This window comes from Amblyraja radiata, chromosome 17 (genome assembly GCF_010909765.2).
Source record: "Amblyraja radiata isolate CabotCenter1 chromosome 17, sAmbRad1.1.pri, whole genome shotgun sequence".
Classification (NCBI taxonomy): Eukaryota; Metazoa; Chordata; class Chondrichthyes; order Rajiformes; family Rajidae; genus Amblyraja; species Amblyraja radiata.
The window spans coordinates 38,749,393-38,766,084 of record NC_045972.1 but is presented as its reverse complement, the minus strand read 5'-3'; the positions used below and the strand labels follow the sequence as shown (position 1 = coordinate 38,766,084).

The window sequence follows — 16,692 nt, the reverse complement described above, 5'->3', positions numbered from 1 at the left end:
ATCTCCAATGAGGCAGATGGGAGGTCAGGTCAATTAAATAGCATTAAATCCCATCCTATTTTGTTTTCACTGACTGAAAGACTGCATTACTAACACTAAGAATTACAGATGATCTGGAGTTTATTTCTGGTACGCACCTGATAACTCAATCCTGACTGGTAAGATTATTCTCCATGGACAGAACATGTGCAAATGATGGAAGAATCATTAAGTTTTAATGAAAGGCAGTTTATTCACAACATTGATTTGGGTTCGCTTTCCACTGCTTTTATCAGTGCAGCTGAGTACTTCCAGCCATTTATTTATAAATGTTTTTAAGTGTAAACAATTTATCTTTAACAGAAAGGTAATCTCTCAGAGGTCGCTGCACTAGCTATTAAACAAAGCCAAAATTCTCTGGGTACAGGCATTTGCGGAATATTATTGAACATTCTTGTTTTTTACTTTCTGCTCAATTTGGCAAAAAGGAACTATGCCCGTTGAATAAAATCAGTAGCTAAAGGAATTAATTAGTTCCATTTAGAGAAGATGGACACAAAGTGCTGGAGTAACTCAACGAGTCAGGCAGCATCTCTGGAGAAAAGGAATAGATGATGTTTCATGTTGGAACCCTTCCTTAGAACTTCTTTATTTCCATTTACTTTGTTTGATCAGAATCAATGAGTGGTAGTGAGTTTTGGTTTACAGTATGCATATTTATTTGTGCATATTGAAGAACCTACAGAACAGGACAAAAATATTTAAATATGCTGGAGTTGCTATGATATGATGTTGATATGATGCTAAACGTCACCAAGTTTGCGGATGACACAAAGCTAGGTGGCAATGTGAGCTGTGAGGAGGATGCTATGAGGCTGCAGGGTGTTCAAGTTCAAGTGTTCAAGTGAGTTTATTGTCATGTGTCCCTGTATAGGACAATGAAATTCTTGCTTTGCTTAAGCACACAGAAAATAGTAGGCATTTACTACAAAACAGATAAATGTGTCCATATACCATGATATAAATATATACACACATGAATAAATAAACTGGTAGTGCAAATAACAGAAAGTGGTTGCTAATAATCAGGATTTTGTCCGAGCCAGGTTTAATAGCCTGATGGCTGAGGGGAAGTAGCTATTCCTGAACCTGGTTGTTGCAGTCTTCAGGCTCCTGTACCTTCTACCTGAAGGTAGCAGGGAGATGAGTGTGTGGCCAGGATGGTGTGGGTCTTTGATGATACTGCCAGCCTTTTTGAGGCAGCGACTGCGATAAATCCCCTCGATGGAAGGAAGGTCAGAGCCGATGATGGACTGGGCAGTGTTTACTACTTTTTGTAGTCTTTTCCTCTCCAGGGCGCTCAAATTTCCGAACCAAGCCACGATGCAACCGGTCAGCATGCTCTCGACTGTGCACCTGTAGAAGTTAGAGAGAGTCTTCCTTGACAATCCGACTCTCCGTAATCTTCTCAGGAAGTAGAGGCGCTGATGAGCTTTTTTGATAATTGCGTTAGTGTTCTCGGACCAGGAAAGATCTTCAGAGATGTGCACCCCCAGGAATTTGAAGTTCTTGACCCTTTCAACCATCGACCCGTTGATATAAATGGGGCTGTGGGTCCCCCTCCTACTCCTTCCAAAGTCCACAATCAGTTCCTTGGTTTTGCTGGTGTTCAGGGCCAGGTTATTGCGCTGGCACCATATGGACAGTTGCTCGATCTCTCTTCTGTACTCTGACTCATCCCCATCAGTGATACGCCCCACAATAGTGGTGTCGTCAGCGAACTTGATGATGGAGTTCGCACTGTGGTTCGCTACGCAGTCATGGGTATAGAGTGAGTACAGCAGGGGGCTGAGCACGCAGCCTTGAGGTGCTCCCGTGCTGATTGTTATTGAGGCTGACACATTTCCACCAATACGAACAGACTGTGGTCTGTGGACGAGGAAGTCGAGGATCCAGTTGCAGAGGGATGCGCAGAGACCCAGTTCTGCGAGTTTGGTAACCAGTTTGGAGGGGATGATTGTGTTAAATGCCGAGCTGTAATCAATGAATAACAGCCTGACATATGAGTTTTTGTTGTCCAAGTGGTCCAGTGCGGAGTGGAGGGCCAGCGAGATCGCATCCACCGTTGATCTGTTGTGGCGGTACGCGAACTGCAGTGGGTCCAGGTTTTTGTCGATGTAGGAGTTGATTTGCTCCATGATCAACCTCTCAAAGCACTTCATCACCACCGGCGTTAGTGCCACTGGTCGATAGTCATTGAGGCACGTCACCTTACTCTTCTTGGGCACCGGTATAATTGATGCCCTTTTAAAGCAGGTGGGGACCTCAGAAGTGAGAGGTTGAAAAGAGGTGTCTTGGACAGGTTGGGTGAGTGGGCTGATGCATGGCACATGCTGTATAGTGTGGATAAATATGAGGTTATCCACTTTTGTGGCAAGAATTGGAAGGCAGATTATTATCTGAATGGTGTCAGATTAGGAAAAGGAGAGGTGTAATCAGACCTGGGTGTCCTTATATATCAAGCACTGAAAGTAAGCATGCAGGTACAGCAGGCAGTGAAGAAAGCTAATGGCATGTTGACCTTCATTGCGAGAGGATTTGAGTTTAGGAGCAAGGAGGTCCTACTGCAGTTGTACAGGGCCCTGGTGAGAATGCACCTGGAGTAATGTGTGCAGTTTTGGTCTCCTAATTTGAGGAAGGACATTATTGCTATTGAGGGAGTGCAGCATAGGTTCACCAGGTTAATTCCCGGGATGGCGGGACTGACATGGATGAAATAATGGGTCGACTGGACTTGTATTCACTTGTATATAGAAGGATGAGAGGGTATTTTATAGAAACATATAAAAATCTTAAAGGATTGGACAGGCTAGATGTAGAAAAAATATTCCCGATGTTGGGCGAGTCCAGAACCATGGGTCACAGTTTAAGAATAAGGGGTAGGCCGCAACATTGCCAAAATCAGATCCTCTCTCACACCCCCCGCTGCTGAAAGACTCATCCATGCCTTCATCTCCTCCCGACTGGACTACTGTAACTCTCTTCTCTTTGGCATCAATTCCAGCAACATCAACCGACTCCAACTGGTCCAGAATGCAGCCGCCCGACTCATTACCCACACCAAATCCTGGCACCACATCACCCCAGTCCTCAAAGAACTTCACTGGCTTCCCATTTCCCACCGGATCATCTACAAAATCCTGGTCCTCACCTACAAAGCCCTCAACCACTTGGCCCCCCCTTATCTCACTGACCTCCTCTCCCCCTACCAACCCTCACGGTCCCTCAGATCCACTTCAGCCGGTCTCCTCTCCATTCTGAAATCCAACCTCTGCACTTTTGGTGACAGAGCCTTCTCCAGGGCAGCTCCCAGGCTCTGGAACTCCCTCCCACAATTGATCCGAACTTCTGAGTCCCTCACCATCTTCCAGTCCCGCCTCAAGACCCATCTCTTCACCTCTGCATACCCTTAGTCCCATGTCCCCCTCCCCTTTGCATCTCTGTCTTACTGCTCTATTCTGTTTTGTTCTTGACTCACCATATAAAGCGACTTTGAGTCCTTGAAAAGCGCTATACAAATAAAATGTATTATTATTATTATTATTTAGGACTGTGATGAGGAAATTTTTTTTCACCCAGAGAGTTATGAATGTGTGGAATTTCCTGCCACATAAGGCAGTGAAGGCCAATTCATTGGATGTTTTCAAAAGAGAGTTAGATATAGCTCTTAGGGCAACGGAATCAAGGGATATGGGGAGAAAGCAGGAACTGGGTACTGATTTTGGATAATCAGCCATGATCATGTTGAATGGCGGTGTTTGCTTGTAGGGTTGAATGGCCCACTCCTGCACCTAGTTTCTATGTTTCTAAGTTTCTATGTGCTATGATGGTTTAACAGTTAATAAAACTGTGCACAATACTCCAAGTATGGACTCACCAACAATTTGTACAATTTTCACATGACGTCCCTGTACTCAGTGTTTTCACCAAAGAAGACAAACATGCCAAATGCTTTCTTCACCCATTCACAGATGCTACCTGACCCAAGAAGTTCATCCAACACTTTGTGTTTTGGTTTATTCACCACTCTGTCTACCTGTGTCACCATTTTGAGGGAACTATATATATATATATGTTAATTTATGTCTCTGTTCAGTAACACTCTCCAGGGCCCTACCATTTACTGTGCAAGCTCTGCCCTGATTTAAATTATCAAAATGCAATATCTCACAATTTTCTGAGTGGTGATAGATTAGGCTAGGTTTCTGTCAAAAGGACCTAGATCTCCATATACACAACGCACTACAAGTTAACATGCAGGAGAAGAAGATATTAGGAAAGTTCCAGCACTCTGTGTGTCTTTTTGTAAACCAGCAATGCAGTTCCTTCGATCCATTCGGAAGGAAGGTTTTTGGATATTATTGCAAGAGGATACGAGTACAGGAGTAAAAAAGACACTGCAATTAGATAGGGTCTTAGTGACAATGCATCTGGAGTATTGTGTACTATTTTGGTCTCATTACCAAAGCAGGAGAGGTGTGATATATCCAATGTGTAAGAAGGAACTGCAGATGCTGGTTTAAACCGAAGATATACACTAAATGCTGGGGTAACTCAGCGGGACAGGCAGCAACTCTGGAGAGAATGGGGGACATAGAAACATAGAAAATAGGAGCAGGATTAGGCCATTCGGCCCTTCGAGCCTGCACCGCCATTCAATATGATCATGGCTGATCATCCAACTCAGTATCCTGTACCTGCCTTCTCTCCATACCCCCTGATCCCTTTAGCCACAAGGGCCACATCTAACTCCCTCTTAAATATAGCCAATGAACTGGCCTCAACTACCTTCTGTGGCAGAGAATTCCAGAGATTCACCACTCTCTGTGAAAAATGTTTTCCTCAAAGATTTAGGACTGTGATGAGGAAAAACTTTTTCACCCAGAGAGTTATGAATGTGTGGAATTTCGGTTTGAGACCCTTCTTCAGACTGGACCTAGGTATCTTTGTCCTCATACACAAAGCACATGCAGGCGCTGGTGAGACAGAACTGTATGCAGAGGATGCAGAGTGACCTCAGACAGATGGACTAACAGAATGGAAGATAGAATATGGTGGAACCAATCCACTATGTAAGGAACAATATCAAAGGGATGTAATATTTTATTTTAAAATGACCAGAGAATAAAAGTTGGTGGTGTTTAAGGGGGTCCATTTTAATTAAAAATAATACCACTGCGCATGCTCAGCATCTGTCCGCTTCATCGCCACACGAGTGATGCCACTGCGCATCTTTGCTGCGCATCTCGGAGTTTGCCGGCAACTTCTCAGCCCGTGGTATCACTGCGCATGCTCAGCGTTTACCGGCAACTTCCCTGTCCGAGTGGTATCACTGCGCATGCTCAGAGTTTGCCGGCAACTTCCCTGTCCGAGTGGTATCACTGCGCATGCTCAGAGTTTGCCGGCAACTACCCTGTCCGAGTGGTATCACTGCGCATGCTCAGAGTTTGCCGGCAACTTCCCTGTCCGAGTGGTATTACTGCGCATGCTCAGCGTCTGCCGGCCGTCCCCGGGTGAGCACTAGCACGGCGCGTGCGCGGCGCGGATCAGCTGAGCGGTCAGGTGGTGTCGGGCGGCCGTGTCACCGACTCGCGGGACGGCTCCTTCCTCAGGCGACATGGGCTCCTTCAACGAACTCTACTTCAACGTGAACGACGGTTACCTGGAGGGACTGGTGAGGGGCTTCAAGGCTGGCATCTTGTCGCAGGGCGACTACCTGAATCTGGTGCAGTGCGAGACCTTGGAAGGTGAGATGGTCAGTCCTGCCTCCAGGGCCTGTCACCCTGCTGGGGGAACGGGGGGAACGCCCGCCCTCTTTATTACTCCTCCATCAAGAACGGTTGTACCCGCGTCCTCTTCCTCACGCAAATTGCTAAGTATATCTTCCCTATGTGGTATTTGTCACATGTTCGACTACACATCCTTCCCGGGCCTCTAGATAAGGCCTGGATATCTGGTTGTCAATCCTAGAAATTGGGACTGTTGTTCACTGCGAAATGGTGTTCCGTAGAAAGAGCAGAATAATTGTATGCATAACTTGCAAATGGACATGTTAGAACTGAAGGTGCGATTATCTAGAGCCCATTTAGTTCCTAATGTGTAACAAAGAACGGCAGATGCTGGTTTAAATCGAAGGGAGACACAACATGCTGGAGTAACTCAGTGGGTGAGGCAACATCTCTGGAGAGAACGAATGGGCGACGTTTCGGGTCGAAACCCTTTTCCTAACGTTTTCATTGTAATGGTATTTTCAGTGCCAGAGTTAAGGTCAGCTGCTTATGGTTTCGTATGTGTGGAGTAACTTATCTTTGAAGATTAATGTTAATATTCAATCGTACAGATTTGGGGAGGGATATTCAACATATGAAGAGGTGAGGAAAGTAGCCCAATCAATAGGGAAATGTCAATGCATTTTGCTGAGTGAATAATGAACAAGGATTTGGTCTTAAAAATATTTGCCATTAAACAAGGCAAAATGACATGAATAGTTACTGCCTTAACATTTACTATGGAAGCTAATGAGGTTTGTATGACATGACAAGAAGAGATTTTTTTAAAGTGTGAAGGTATGAATAAAATTGCATTATTTTCTTGAATCCCCCTGTCTTATGGTATGGTGCTAAATTAAAATGTACTGGATATCAAACATGAAACGGCCAATTCTTTCTCGGGCTGTAATTTGAATGTAAATCAGTGGTAATAATGGTTTTAATCTTGTTTAATAATGAAACGTTGAAAGTAAAAATTACATTCTGAAATTGATGGTTCGTGGAATATATCCCACTGTGCAGGTGTTATAATCTTCAAATTTTTGTTTGAAGCCATAATAGTAGTTGCCTTTTACCAACTTTACACCATCAAAGTATAACTATTTGAATGTCCATTTGTTTATTTCCATTTGCAACTTCTTTTCCTGGTAACTGGCAGGTAAATGGCAACTGATTTAATTAAGATTTAATAATTAATCATTTATTTATTTGCCTCTGTTCTCCACAATTTGAGATTTGTAATAGAAAAAAAATCACATGCGGTTAAAGTGCACACAGTCAGATTTTAATTAAGGCCATTTTTATACATTTTGGTTTCACCATGTAGAAATTACAACAGTGTTTATACACTGAGCATGTGCAGTGTTTATACACTGTTGCCATTTCAGGGCAACATAATGTTTGGGACACAGCAATGTCATGTAAATGAAAGTAGCCATGTTTAGTATTCTGTTGCATATCCTTTGCATGCGATGACTGCTTGAAGTCTGCAATTCATGGACATCACCAGTTGCTGGGTGTCTTCTCTGATGCTCTGCCAGGCTTGTATTGCAGCCATCTTTAGCTTATGCTTGTTTTGGGGGCTAGTTCCCATTTTCTCTTCAACATATCAAAGGTATGCTCAATTGACTTCAGATCGGGTGATTGACTTGGCCACTCAAAGATTGATCATTTTTTAGCTTTGAAAAACTCCTTTGTTGCTTTAGCATTATGTATGGGATCCTTGGATCATTGGCTTGCTGTAAAAATAAACTGCCGGTCAATGAGTTTTTGGGCAGTTCCTTCTCTCCATACTTTGCTCTTGCCATCACTCTGATATGTTAATCTTCATCTCATCTGTCCACAAGACCTTTTTCCAGAACTGTGGCTAAACCAGTGGTTTGCATCTTGCACTGTAACATCTGTATTTCTGTTCATGAAGTCTTCTGCGGACAGTGGTCATTGACAAATCCACACCTGACTCCTGAAAAGTGTTTCTGATCTGTCGGACAGATGTTTGGAGGGGATTTTCTTTATTATCCAGTGAATTATTCTATCAGCTGTGGAGGTCATCCTTGGCCTGCCAGTACCTTGGCGATTAGTAAGCTCACCAGTGCTCTCTTTCTTCTTAAGGATGTTCCAAACAGTTGATTTTGGTAAGCCTAAGGTTTGACTTATGTCTCTAATACCAGAGCAATTACAAACGCCTGTGAGGCCAAGTGTCCCAAACATTATGATGCCCTGAAATGGGGGAAGGTGGGTGGGGGGAGACGGGGATTATGTATAAACACAGCTGTAATCTCTACATGGTGAAACCAAAATGTATAAAAATACCCTTTAATAAAATCTGACAATGTGCACTTTAACCACATGTGATTTAAAAAAAAATTCAAATCTCAAATTGTGGAGTACAGAGGCAAATAAATAAATTATGGAGAGCACTATATGTTAGACTATATGGCTCTTTTGTGAATGTTGTGAAGTTAACCCATTTGCCACATTGTAAATAGTTTATTTTCTGTTGACATTTCTATTATTTTCTATATTCTATTTACTATATTGTAAATAGTTTATTTTCCCATCATTTCATCAGCTACAGCATCCTTGCCAGAAGATTGGGATTTGTGGGGATAGTTGGGGCATGAATTCGCCCAATGGTAAGTCAGCTAGGTTGCCCCATTTCCCTTTTCCAACCTTCTCCCACTACTCCAGTCTGAAGGCTTCCAAGCTGATAAGTCATCTGTCGATTTCCTCTACAGATGTTGCCTGACCCGCCGAATTCTGCCAGCACTGTTTATTTGTTCCATGGCATGGCCAAAGCCCAGATAAATCCCTGTTAGGATGACGGCCAAGACAATGCGGAAGTGGGGAGCCTAATGAAGGCAAATGGATTTGGACAAGGGTAATGATCTCATGGGCCAGACTAAAGTGGCCGTTCTTCAGTCAAGACATCAGATTGGACGAGTCTTCAGGTCACCGTTTCCTCAAGCACAAGTACACACCATGCAAAGTCCAGAGACAGAATGCAGCGTCATCCAGTCAAGTGCTGACAGGAGAAGGTGATCACTGGTATTATGCTGGCGGAGGGGAATCCACCACATTGGCATGTGGAACAAATATCTTACCACCATATATCTCCCTCACTGTCCCCACTCTGACCAACAGCCCCAGGTACAGGCAGAAACTCACTACTAAATAGAGACACAAGTACATACCAGTGGTCCCTGTTAAACTCTTTCGAGTAGGCCCAGACCACAAATTTAGAGAATAAACCCTAAAGAGGGGGAGGGGAAATATAATCTTTAAGCTAAAGTGGGCCCAAGCTGAGAGAAGGTTGAGCCCAATTAGAGAAAATAATTGTCAATTTTTCCCAAACATTCATCCACACTGAAGCCCAAGAGAAGGTTCTAAACAGGGGCCTTACCTTTGTACCAACTCCATAACCATTTTCAGATAGAACAAGTTATATTCAAAACCAGAGACGGAAACCGCTTTCAAAACATGGAGGGGACCGAGGGTCAGGAGGGACACAATTTCTTGGCGGCTGCACGCGCCTGCGCGCACACACACACACACACGAGACATCGGAAGCTTCAGCCGTGCGCCCTGAATTAGGGAACACGGCTAATTAGCTCTGGATTCTTCCAGTTTCCAGCCCCGCGATGTGGATGCTTCTACTACGGGGCCGTTACCGTTAGAATGAGTCAATTATTGCAGATCTGTACCACAGATTTAAAGCTTGTAACGTGAGGGGGACCGTCCCCCACCTCTGAAAACATGGAGGGGACACGTTCCCCCCCCCGGATTTTCCGCCAATGTTTGTAGTGAACCCTACAGGGTAAATGAATACATTGACTACTGTAATTCACTGGCACAGCAACATGCCAGCTTTGATGAAGGGCAGCACAGTGGCACAGCAGTAGAGTTGTTTCCTTACAGCGCCAGAGACACGGGTTCTGTACGGAGTTTGCACGGTCTCCCAGTGACCAAGTGGGTTTTCTCAGAGATCTTCACTTTCCTCCCACCTATCCAAAGATGTGCAGGTTTGTAGGTTAATTGACTTGGTATAAATGGTATAGACTCTGGTAAGACTACATCTGGAGCATTGTGTCCAGGTTTGGTCTCCTAATTTGAGGAAGGACATCCTTGTGATTGAGGCAGTGTAGCGTAGGTTCACGAGATTGATCCCTGGGATGGCGGGACTGTCATATGAGGAAAAATTGGAAAGACTAGGCTTGTATTAACTGGAGTTTAGTAGGATGAGGGGGGATCTTATAGAAACATATAAAATTATAAAAGAATATAGAATTGGGAGTGGCTGCGCTGCCTTGCAGCTGCGGCTCGCCTGCAGTCCGTTTGTCTTTTCTGTTTTTTGTTTTCTTTTGTCCTGTTTTTACAGTTTATTTCGGTTTATTTAGCTGTGTATGTGTGGGGGGGTGGTGTAATATGTTTTTTGACTCTTCCTTCGGGGGGATGCGACCTTTCCTGTCGTATCTCCTTGTCCGTCTGCGCTGAGGCCTATCGCGGAGCTCGAACTGCGACCGACCTCGAGGCTGTGGAGGCTGTGGAGCAGAGCCAGGACTTACCAACGCGAGCCTGGCCGACTTCGGGGCTGTGGTTGCGGTGCGACACAACTTCCGACCCGACTTTGGAGGCTCGGCCGCGGGCCAGTGGGCCAGCAACTACAGCTGCGTCCGCTGGACTGGAGGACGGCAGCTTCGACCGCCCCGGGCCGCGGAGTTTGAACCGGCCCGTTTGCGGAGCTCGGATTCAGCCTGCGGGACTTGCCTACCATCACCCGGCGGGGTCACAACATCGGAGGCTTGGATTGCCTCAGCGCAGAGGGAAAGCAAGGAGGGAAGAGACAATGACTTTGGGACTTTAAACTGTGTTGCGTGTTTGTTATTTATTCTATGTTATGACTGCAGGCTAAACCATATTGTTTGTTTTGTTTTGTTTTTGTCTTTTGTTTTTACCTTGTTTGGGATGTGTTTACCTTGTTTGGGACTAAAGATGGAAATTAGCTACTGGCTACAATCTTGCGTATTACATGTAAATGTTTATTAATATGCACTGTCCCTAATAAAATCAATTTCAATTTCAAAAGGACAGGACAAGCTAGATGCAGGAAAAATGTTCCCAATGTTGGGCGTCTCCAGAACCACGGGCCACAGTCTTAGAATAAAGGGGAGGTCATTTAAGACTGAGGTGAGAAAAAACTTTTTCACCCAGAGAGTTGTGAATTTGTGGAATTACCTGCGGGCAGTGGAGGCCAAATCACTGGATGGATTTAAGAGAGAGTCAGATAGACGGAAAGACGACACTTCCGGTGGGCGGCGCGACTCGCGTCGCAGCGGCCTCTGCAGTCCGTCTGTCTTTTTGTTATTTTTTGTCCCGTTTTAATGTAGTTTTTATTTATTTTTTGTTTGATGGGGTATGTGTGTGGGTGGGGTGGGGGGGAAACTTTTAAAATCTTTCCCCTGCACGGAGAACCCGACCTTTTCCCTGTCGGGTGTCCATTGTCGTTGGGGCTGAGCAACGTGGAGCGGCCTCCAGCAGGAACAACCTGGGGCTCCAGTCACGGAGCTGCGGACTTACCCACCATCGCGGAGCTGGCCGAGTTCGGAGCGGGTGGAGCTGTGGTGGCGCGCTGCTGCGACCCGACCCCCGGAGATTCGGAGGCTCCAACCGCAGGTCCGGTGGACAGTAATATCGGGAGCCCGCGGGTCCCTGCTGGGTGACCGCTTTTCGGGGCTTCCGTAACGGCGACTTCTCCCGCCCGAGTTGCAGGGTCGAGGAGTACTTGGAGTGGGGCCTGACATCGCCCGGCGTGGCTTCAAAGGCTGCGGGACTTGTCTAGCGCCCGCTGGGGGCTCCAACAACAAGACCCGGAGCGTGGCCTTGCATCGCCCGGCGCGGCGTTAATGGCCGCGGGACAATTGCCATCACCCGCCGGGGGCTTTGACTCTGACATCGGGAGGGGAATGGGGAGTGCAGGGGAGAGATAAGTTTTTGCCTTCCATCACAGCGAGGAGGAGATGCGCTGTGATGGATGTCTGTGTAAATTGTGTTGTGTCTTGGGTCTTTTTTTCTTGTGTGTATGACTGCAGAAACAACATTTCATTTGAACCTCTATGAGGTTCAAGTGACAAATAAATTGTATTGTAGATAGAGCTCTAGGGGCTAATAGAATCAAGGGATATGGGGAGAAGGCAGGCACGGGTTATTGATTGGGGACGATCATCACAATGAATGGCGGTGCTGGCTCGAAGGACCGAATGGCCTCCTCCTGCACCTATTTTCTATGTAAAGGACAGAGTGCCAAACCTGTCACTATAGGGTAACTAGTTGGTAAATTCCTCCTACATTGCTGTGAATTTGGGGTAAAGGTTTTAAGGCAGTGCATTGCACTGTAGGTGAGGTAGCTCCAAGTTGTGTTTTTTGCAGTACACAGATATTTTAAGAACGGTTGCCTGTTTCAGTATTTATTGATTTAGCATGACTTTAGGATTAAAAAATGTTTTTTATTAAATTGTACTGAACAGCATAGTACATCATTATCCAACATCACCTGAATATTTAACTCCAGGAATGCAGTAAATCCACTTCGTCATCTGAACATGATGTTCGCATTGTCCAAATATTCCAATTTCCGAGGTTATCAGTTTGCAAATACATGAAAATTTGACACTCAATGTATAAATGTTTGGAAAAAGAATGTGGCGAATTATAATTAATTCGTTCTACATTTTATTTGGTGAGTTATATATTAACTTTGACTAATCTCAGCATGTTGAGAATTTCATCCTGAATCTGGTACGAAGGAAGTTGCTGATTAATTCAGTGTTAGGAGATTGTATGAAGAAAAACTTCAGTTGAAGTGAAAGTGGTGCTGGTTAATATAATGATAGTTTAACTGATTGTTGTCCTTAGACTGTAGACGTTTGAAATTTACTCAAATCTGCGTTAGTAATGTGGACTTGAGAGCTGACCTTGCGCTAAAATTGAATAGAATAACTGAACACGTACGTTTAAATGAAGAGTCGCTTTTTAAGTGTTTTAACTTGCCTCTCCTAGCTTTACGTGTTTGGGAGAGCATTAAACTTTTGATTTTGTTCTCTCTGGGCAACATGTAAATGGCTTAGAAAAAACAATATTATGTGGCAACGAGAAACTACAGAAAACTTTTACCAAAAAAACAAAAGTACTGGAGTAACTCAGCAGGTGAAGCAGCATCACTGAAGAACATGGATTGGTCATGTTTCTGGTCGGGACCCTTCTTCAGACTGAAAGCTTCGACCCCAAATGTCACCTTCCTATGTTCTCCCAAGATGCTGCCTGAGATGTTCCTGATGTTGGGGGAGTCCAGAATCTGGGGCTACAGTTTAAGAATAAGGAGTAAGCCATTTAGAATGGAGACGAGGAAACACTTTTTCTCAGAGTGGGGAGTCTGTGGAATTCTCTGCCTCAGAGGGCGATGGAGGCAGGTTCTCTGCATGCTTTCAAGAGAGAGCTAGGTAGGGCTCATAAAAATAGAGGAGTTAGGGGAAATGGGGAGAAGGCAGGAACAGGGTACTGATTGGGGATGATCAGCTATGATCACATTGAATGGCGGTGCTGACTCGAAGGGCCGAATAGCCTACTCCTGCACCCATTGTCAATTTTCTATTGTCTATTGACCCATTGAGTTACTACAGCAGTTTGTCTTTTTAAAAATACATATTGTGCGTTTCAATTTGCTTTTTTGAAGAATCGATTATTTTAAAATAAAATTCAACGTGCTCTTTGAGCTATTGATCATTGGAATGTTTCACTCCAAGAGTTTTCTTTATGTAAGTTAGGAGATATTGGGAGCAGAGAATTAGCAATAGGGTATTTTTAAAAGTACATACAATTAGTGTGTTTTTTAAAGTCATCCATTTTGATAGATGGAAGAAACATCCAGTTACAAGAAGGATCTGAAGTGCTGTGAGTACATTGATGTCCATGGACAATGCCTAGTAATGAAACAACCTGTCTTTGAATGTATTGGTATCCATCACGCACACGCATGCGCACACAAACCGCTTTCACATTGATCCTGAGAAATACAATTTTTGTCTTGCCAGTGACATGACAGACATCAGCTAAGATACTTAACAGTTGTAATTGACACAATAAGTATTGTATATAAATCAACGTGGTTAGGACCCATTTTTATAAATTTTACTTCAGGCATTTTCAATGTGCAACTGAAATTATGTGGAGAGGACATATTGCACATGCTGATTTAATTAGAGCTCTACAAGATATAGTTGATTAGTATTTGAATCTAATAGAAACTAATAGAATAAATGTTCAGATTAATGCCAATACACATCAGCATGCAATGACATTCCTTGTTCATGTGAAGCTCAGAGTAAATGGTATCCATATAATAATAATAAATACAGCGATGAGAGCAAAAGAGCAGAATGGTGCAAGACTATAGTGCAAAATCCGACTGGTGCAAAATACTATTTTTTAAGGTCGCTATATTCAAACTCCTATACCACCCTATATGATAGGAGTGAAACAAGAGCATGGTCAAGGTGGTGTGGGTGTTTGATGCTGGGCGCCTATTTGAGGCAGCGCCTCCTGTAGATCCCTTCGATTGGTGGGGAGGTCAGCACCTGTGTTGGACCAAGTGGTTTCCACCAGTTTGTTTAATCTCCTTCGATCCCGGGCGCTTGAGTTGCCAGACAATAGGTGCAGGAGTAGGCCATTTGGCCCTGCAAGCCAGCACCGCCATTTAATGTGATCATGGCTGATCATCCACAATCCCGCCTTCTCACCATATCTCCTGACCCCGCTATCTTTAATAGCTCTGTCTAACTCTCTCTTGAAAGCATCCAAGGTAGCAAACCAGGCAGTGATGCACCCAGTCAATATGCTCTACCGTACATCTAGAAATTCAAGAGTATTCGTCGACCCACTGAATCTTCTCAATCTAAGGATGTAGAGGTATTGATGGACTTTATGATTGCATCGATCTGCTTGGCCCAGGACAGATCTTCAAAAATATGCATGTCCAAGAGCTTAAAGTTGTTAACTCTCTTTGCTGTCGACCCTTCGAAGAAGACGGGTTTGAGTATCCTCGGCTTCCTCCTCCTAAAGTCAACAATAAACTCCACGGTCTTGCTGACATTGAAAGCAAGATTGTTGTTTTGGCATTATTCAATCAGATTTTTAATATCACTCCTACACTCTGATTCATCGTCCAACAATGGAGGTGTCATTGGTTAATTTTAAATTGGCATTGGAATTGTCTGGCTACATTGTCATGGGTATAGAGTGAGTGGTGCAGGGAACTGGGCACACAACCCTGAGGTGCTCCTGTACTAATGGTTATAATGGAAGACATGTTGCCATTTCATGCTAATTGTGGTCTGTTGATGAGGAAGTTGAGGATCCATTTGCAAACTATGTGCAGGGACCCAGTTCCTTAGCTTGATAACAAGTTTGGAGAATATGATAGTGTAGAACATCGAGCGATGGTGTAGTAGATGAACAACTGCCTGACCTGTGTGTCCTTATTGTCCCCAGAGAGTCCAGTGCAGAGTGGGGCCAGCGAGATTGTATCTCCCGTTAATCTGTTGTGACAGTAGCCCAATTGTAAGGGGTCAAGGTTCATACTAAGGTAGGAGTTGATATGTGCCGCAACCAACCTCTCAAAGCACTTCACCATCACCGATGTTAGTGTCACTGGTCGGTAGTCATTGAGGCATGTCACCATACTCTTCTCAGGCACTGGCATTGTTGATGTATTTTTAAAGTGGGTAGGAACCTTGGACTTTAAGGGTGAGATTGAAGATGTCTACAAAATCATCAGGCAGTTGGGCGGTTTTAAGAACGCGGTTAGGTCGCTGACCAGAGATCCCCGCACATTAACACTATCCCATACTCACTAGGGACAATATTTACATTTACCAAGCCAATTAACCTACATACCTGTACGTCTTTGGAGTGTTGGAGGAAAACGAACATCTCGGAGAAAACCCACGCATGTCACAGGGAGAACGTACAAACTCCGTACAGACAGCACCTGTAGTCAGGATCGAACCTGGGTCTCTGGCGCTGCATTCACTGTAAGGCCGCAACTCTACCGCTGCGCCACTGTGCCGCACATCTATTTGCATCTCCTCAATTCATCTCCATCTATTTATATCTCCTCAACTGTGGTTAATAAGCCTTTACCACACTCCTACCAATATATCCCGATGGATGGAGAGTGCTACATTATTCATTCCAGTGTAAAGTAGTTCTCTGTGAATCAAAGACTTGAGCCCACAAAGAATGGCATTCTCGCAATCGTTTGTAAATCAAATGTTCTTAAATTGAAGAATACTTGTAGAACAAGTGATTATAGATGGCAAAGTTGAAAGGTTGCTTTCAAGGGCTGTTCCATGTTTCTCTCAAAAAATATAGTTTGCTTGTATTAATGTGGGGTCCCATAGTTTCAAATTTAACGTGGAGAAAGTTGATAAAATTATTCAATGCGAGGAAGAGTTTGATTAGATGCAGGTTGAGCCTCTGTTCAAGGAAGAACCAAAGGCCACTGGACCATCCTGGTCTGGGGTAAAACGGTAGAAAATTGAGGTGTCCATGATTACAATAGGATTGGGGAACAGGCAAATGGTAAAGTGGTAAATTACAGCAGAGGTGCGATGGAAATATGTGGGAAGAAATTGGACAACAAGATTAAGAATTTGAGTAAAAGGCTGAAATACAAAGTGACAGAATAAAGTTGCAGGCTGGAAAGTGGGTTTACCGGATGCTTTTGCTTGTGATTCTAGCTGATTCAGTAGAACTGGATGGTGCATAGTTAGACTGAGTCATGAAGGCAGATCTCCAAAGGAAAGGGTGTCTGTAAATGATTGGGAGATAA

The 16,692-nt window shown here is 44.2% G+C and overlaps 1 protein-coding gene across 1 annotated transcript in view; it reads left to right on the top strand.

The window, feature by feature from the left end:
- Window positions 1-5,523: 5,523 nt before the first annotated feature.
- The window catches only part of atp6v0d1 (ATPase H+ transporting V0 subunit d1), a 44,693-nt gene continuing 33,524 nt past the window's right edge, over window positions 5,524-16,692 (top strand). Inside the window, exon 1 of the mRNA XM_033036242.1 lies at window positions 5,524-5,786. Coding sequence (XP_032892133.1) covers window positions 5,657-5,786 — 130 coding nt within the window. The 5' untranslated portion in view covers window positions 5,524-5,656. The remainder of the gene's footprint in view (window positions 5,787-16,692) is intronic.